The 5,368-nt window shown below is 37.6% G+C and overlaps 1 protein-coding gene across 1 annotated transcript; it reads right to left on the bottom strand.

Moving 5' to 3' along the window:
* Positions 1 to 4,062: 4,062 nt before the first annotated feature.
* On the bottom strand, positions 4,063 to 4,563 carry LOC121939881 (cyclin-dependent kinase 15-like). The gene is made up of 2 exons (XM_042482809.1): positions 4,359 to 4,563; positions 4,063 to 4,287 (listed from the first exon to the last, which is right to left on the bottom strand). The coding sequence occupies exons 1-2, from the start codon at positions 4,510 to 4,512 to the stop codon at positions 4,175 to 4,177; spliced, it is 267 nt and encodes an 88-aa protein (XP_042338743.1). The 5' UTR covers positions 4,513 to 4,563; the 3' UTR covers positions 4,063 to 4,174.
* Between the last annotated feature and the right edge of the window lie 805 nt (positions 4,564 to 5,368).

The following is a 5,368-nucleotide window of genomic DNA, read 5'->3' as shown; positions in this document are numbered from 1 at the left end:
CAGGAGAGAGGAAACAACAGCAGAGAGGAGGAGAGAGGAAACAACAGGAGAGAGGAGGAGAGAGGAAACAACAGCAGAGAGGAGGAGAGAGGAAACAACAGCAGAGAGGAGGAGAGAGGAAACAACAGCAGAGAGGAGGAGAGAGGAAACAGGAGAGAGGAGGAGAGAGGAAAAAAGAGAGAGGAGGAGAGAGGAAACAACAGGAGAGAGGAAACAACAGCAGAGAGGAGGAGAGAGGAAACAGGAGAGAGGAGGAGAGAGGAAACAACAGCAGAGAGGAGGAGAGAGGAAACAGGAGAGAGGAGGAGAGAGGAAAAAAGAGAGAGGAGGAGAGAGGAAACAACAGGAGAGAGGAAACAACAGGAGAGAGGAGACAGGAAAACATAAATGTGTTAGCTCTGAGTAAAGTTCGCAGTGCTCAGCAGCTGCTTTCACTTTCTGAGCCGTCTTTGGTCGTTAGCTCTGTCTTATAGCTGCAGCCGTTTTAAGGTTTATTTTTTTATGTGGTAAAACAGATGACTGAAAGTTTTGGTCTCAACAAAACCAGACCTGTTGCTGTTTTTAGAAATCCACTTCCAAACCAAATTTCACAAATTCCCCACATTTTCAGAGGGTAAGAACAACTACGAAGATACGTTAGCTTTAAGTCACATCTGCTTAAGTCGGCAGAAAGCTATCTCAGAACCTAACTTTGACTTTTTGGGCTTTCTTGTAGTTTTTAGTATTTGTGTATTTGGTACTTCAGATGCCAAAAAGTTCAGTTTTGTACTTACTTAGTTTCATCTTTATAGTATTATTGTCTGTTTTGACTTTATGCATATTCATATCCAAGCCATTCATGAATACTACATTAAATACCTATAAATATGAAATATAAGTATTTTTTGAAGTTAAAATGCAACTTCCGCTGTGCAGGCTAGTTCTGTTAGCTTTAGTTTACGTTAGCTTACGTCAGTGCCAATCTCAGGGGCTAGCTTTGACTATTGTGTTTATGTCATTGTTTGTTTGATAAAACAGACACCTGAACGTCAGGTTTTGTTCTCAATAACTAAGTTTTAAAAAAGTTTTATATTCGTAGTACCACTGTGTGTTTTTATTTTAGTTTTACATATTTGTAGCCAAGGTAATTTTGTGAATTCCACAGGTTTTCAGAAGCTAAGATGCAGCTACTGCTCCGTTACGTTAGCTTTAGCAGGAGTTAGCACACGTGTATTTAGCTGCCACCTCATTAGTTATACCAAACAACAAACCTAAGGTCAAAGCTAAGTCTTACTTTAACAACCTCAGTTTGGTTTTTAGCGCTGTCTTTAAGTAACTGCAAATTTAACGTGCTGATTTTACGGTTGACGGTTTGAAGGTTCTGTGGTAAAACAAGTCGCCTCAGAGTCAGATTTTGGTTAGATTCAAACACATTTTAGCTTTGTCGGACAGAAAAGTTCGCCCTTATTGTTTTTAGTTTTAGAAGACATATTAGCAACAACACAGCGGCCTGGTGAGAGTTGAGAAACTTATTGGAAGAAAACAAACAAAAACTGTTTTGTAGATTTAAAAATAACTCCAGTCCAACTTGTCAAACGTCTGATTCTTTAGAGGCCAGATATCAAAGGCTGCTGTGCATTTTGATTTATTTATGATGATATTTGTTCAAGTGTCGTGAATGAATTTTCTCTCATCAAACGCTATGTGACATACGGCAAAACAAAAACAGATTTGAATATGCACAAACACCTTCGAGTTTCTCTTTTATCTCAACAATCAATCAAACTTCGATGTTTCATGTTCCTGTCAGTCACACAGATATATTTAAATAATATTTAATGTTCACATTAACTCGAAGGGACAAGTTTTTGTTCTTGTTTTGTTAGCGAAGTTTCTTAAGTCGCACAAACACTCATTTGAATGTTGCAAGCTAATTTGACTTTGAGACGAACACGAAAAACAAACACGAGAACAAACGAGCCGACGGTGAAACCAGCACGAACTTTAAAGCAAAGTGAGTCTGTTCCTCCGCTGCATAAACACAATAACTACCAATATTACAATAAATACATATTTGGAGAGTATTACATTTGTTAAATTATAAAGGTAAAGCTTTGTGTCAGACGACAAGCAATAAAGTACTCACATCTTCACACACACATTTTGGAGTATTACCCTGTCTACATGTTGAAAAGAACATGTTTTCTCAGTAAAAACTGGTTATTTCATTAGAAGAGCAGCTTGAGCTTTTTCTCAGACCTCCCAAACTGAACCAGTTAACTCCCAAAAACACCACACAAGTCCAGTTCTAGCTTTGCATCCCAAAACAGTCCCACATAAATACGTGAAGCGACCGCGAACTCTTAACAGCGCATGACATGACGCTGGCAGGTAATATTTAAAAATTTCGTGGTGGCACCAAATTTCATGCTGTTGTGAAGAGGTTGCAGTTAAGTTTAGCTTCAGGGAAGAAAAAACTTGGTTAGGATTTGGAAAAACTTTGTGGTTTTGGTTGAAATACCCTTGTACAGGATATACGTGATGTAAAGGTACATATGTAACATTTGCTTTTCACACAGGACAGTTACACTGGTGTCCTGGGTGAAAGTCCGTGTTTGTTTGACCCTTCCCCCGCTATACTCAAATTTTGTCCTCCACCACAAAGGCCCTTAATTGATTTTCCATTGTCAGTTTTTCCACGAAAACAGTCAATTTGGGGACATAATATTTCAGGGTAAAACGACATAGAACAGAACTGTCAGCACTGATTTTGGTTGAAGACAGTAATTTCTTTAAAAACAATATGCGAAAAAGTGGAAAAAAATCACCTCATGTCATTTTGTCACAAAAAAATATGCAAAAATGTCTAAAGTACACTGCAAGAAATCCACCTTGTATCATTTCGTCACAAAAATATTTTTTTAAAAAGTGCAAAGTACATGGAAACCGAGACATGTCATTTTTGTCTCCAAAAAATGCAAAAAGATCTAAAATTCACTGCAAAACAAAATATCTACTCTACACAATTCTGCGACATTAAGTCGTCATGCAAGAGTTGTTTTTTTGTCATAATCTCCTGTTTTTTATTAATAAATCCAATACTTACAATAATTAATATAATTGTCCGGCACTGCCTGTTTTTTTTTTCAGTCACTTTATTTCATTTATTTTTTTAGCGTTTCGTGTTTTATACAGTGTAAAACTATTGATAAACAGCTCAATGATCGGTTTCTGTGGGATTTAAAAATGTCACAATATTAACGTTCACACGTGAAGCGCAACCAAACCCACAATCATCTTTTTGTGACTGTTTTTATTTGTCAACGGGGAGCTCCAGATAAACATTATTCACTCAATAATTCATCAGCAGTTTCAAACTCATGAATAAATCTTCATTATTCTCTGCTAACACATGCTAACAAATGCTAACGGGAGGAGAGCGACGTCCCGAAGGACCGAAAGTCATGAAAGGAACATTTTGAATCAACAAATGCGTAAATTAAAGATCATTATTTATATTAAATATGCAATACAATAGTTATATAATTTAAAATACAGATCATATATACACAAATGATAGGAATGAGTTTATAAAGAGGCTTTTTCTCCCCTCGGCTCGTCTCTTCAGGTTGATGGTTGAAGGGTTTTTCACACAAGGTTCATACACAGTTTAACCAATAAATTCCAACAACTTTCCAGGAATTTTCCAGGACTTTGAGACAAATGTTAAAGACCAAACCTTCTCTGAAAGTACAATCAATACTTTTTATCGACTCTTTTTCATGTCATAAAATAGCTTTTTAAAATATATATTATTTAAAAAATAATGAATTCAGAGCAGGATTAGAGCTGAATATTTAAATATAACTTAGGGACTGTTCGTTATGTATGAAGGGGGGGTGCCAAAAAAGGGGGAGGCATGCCAAATAATTTTTTAAGCACTGGGGTGGGACTTGTGTTTTTTATTTTGGCTTTGCCGATTTAAACGTTTTATTATGTTTACTTTTCTTTTAAAAAATTGGCCATTGTTGAAGAAAACATTTTGTTGATTTTTTCTTTCTTTTTTTCAAAACTTTTAGGGTATATTTAATTTTCAATGACTTTTTACATTCTATGACTTTTCCAGGTTTTCCCTGACTGTACTATCCCCGTTCACCCCTCCGGTCGTCTGGTCCGGTTGAAGGTCCGAGTTTTTTCACCAGAACTTGGCGGCGGACAGCAGGGAGGGTTTGACCCTCTGTCCCCGGTTGAAGACGTCTCTGACCTCCGTCTCCAGTCGGACACCGGGCACCTTGAAAATGGACACGGCTGAAAAACAGAGAAGAATGATGTCAGAGGAAGTGGCGCTGTTAGCGTAACCGTGTGAACGGCACTCTTACTGTCTCTGAGGTGCATAATGGGGGCAGGCAGCGTGCTGAAGTACGAGTGCCTCAGGGCGTCCTGAGCTGAGATCCGGGCTGCAGGGACCCCCCTCAGCATCCTCTGGACCAGATCCTCTGTCTTATAGGGCAGCTGGTCCAACCTGGTCCACATAAGAGCGGTCAGCTAACTGCTAATAAGCTAACAGGCTAACTGGTTAACACACTCACACTTTACTATGTTCGGTCAGTTACATGCTAACAGGCTAACACTTTGCCATACAGCAGTAAGCTACATGCTAACATGCTAACAATTTACATTACACTTCATTAAGCAACGATAGGCTAAATGCTAACAAGTCAACATTTAACCATATACTTTTATTACACAATCATTTCCTTCATGTCAGCATAGTAAAACTTTTTCATACACTTCATGATACAACATTAAGCTACATGCTAACATGCTAATGTTTTACCATATACTTCATTAAACAACTGTAGGCGAAACGCTAACATGCGAACACTCACTGTACACTTAATTTAACAACAAGCTACATGCTAACACTTTACTTTTCAACAATAAGCTACATGCTAACAAGCTAACACTTTACTATACAGTTCATTGTACAACAATAAGCTACATGCTAACATGCTAATGTTTTACCACCAATTTTTCTTGTTGTTTTGTTTCCTTACCTTTTCCAAACGCTTCTGAACTGTTTGGGCTCAGAGCGATGAAACCACTCTGTGGAGAGAAACCAGCTGTTTTTGTTTGTTATATTACCATCATTTTAATGAAAATAATAATAATGCTATGAATGTACAGTTTTTAATCTTAATGAAATAGCGGCACAAAGCAGTGTGATGTCCACAATAAAAAAAATATTGAATGTAAAAAATAAAAAATACATTGATAGTTCGGAATACATAATAAAATTATAACTTAAAGTGACCTGGTTTATAATTTGGTAGCTGAGTGACTCCAGGCCAGCTTTCCTCTGAGGGGAGGCCCAGGACCTGCAGGGACA

Source organism: Plectropomus leopardus, unplaced genomic scaffold, assembly GCF_008729295.1.
Source record: "Plectropomus leopardus isolate mb unplaced genomic scaffold, YSFRI_Pleo_2.0 unplaced_scaffold651, whole genome shotgun sequence".
Taxonomy (NCBI): Eukaryota; Metazoa; Chordata; class Actinopteri; order Perciformes; family Serranidae; genus Plectropomus; species Plectropomus leopardus.
The sequence above is the reverse complement of the archived record's forward strand: the minus strand, read 5'-3'. Positions and strand labels throughout refer to the sequence as shown.

What these genes read in the sequence shown, in the direction of transcription:
- LOC121939881 (XM_042482809.1), bottom strand. Translation starts at nt 4,512, where the DNA reads ATGTGGACCAGGTTGGACCAGCTGCCCTATAAGACAGAGGATCTGGTC. An exon ending in CATTATGCACCTCAGAGACA is followed by an intron (nt 4,288 to 4,358) that starts GTAAGAGTGCCG and finishes TCTGTTTTTCAG; the next exon opens with CCGTGTCCATTTTCAAGGTG.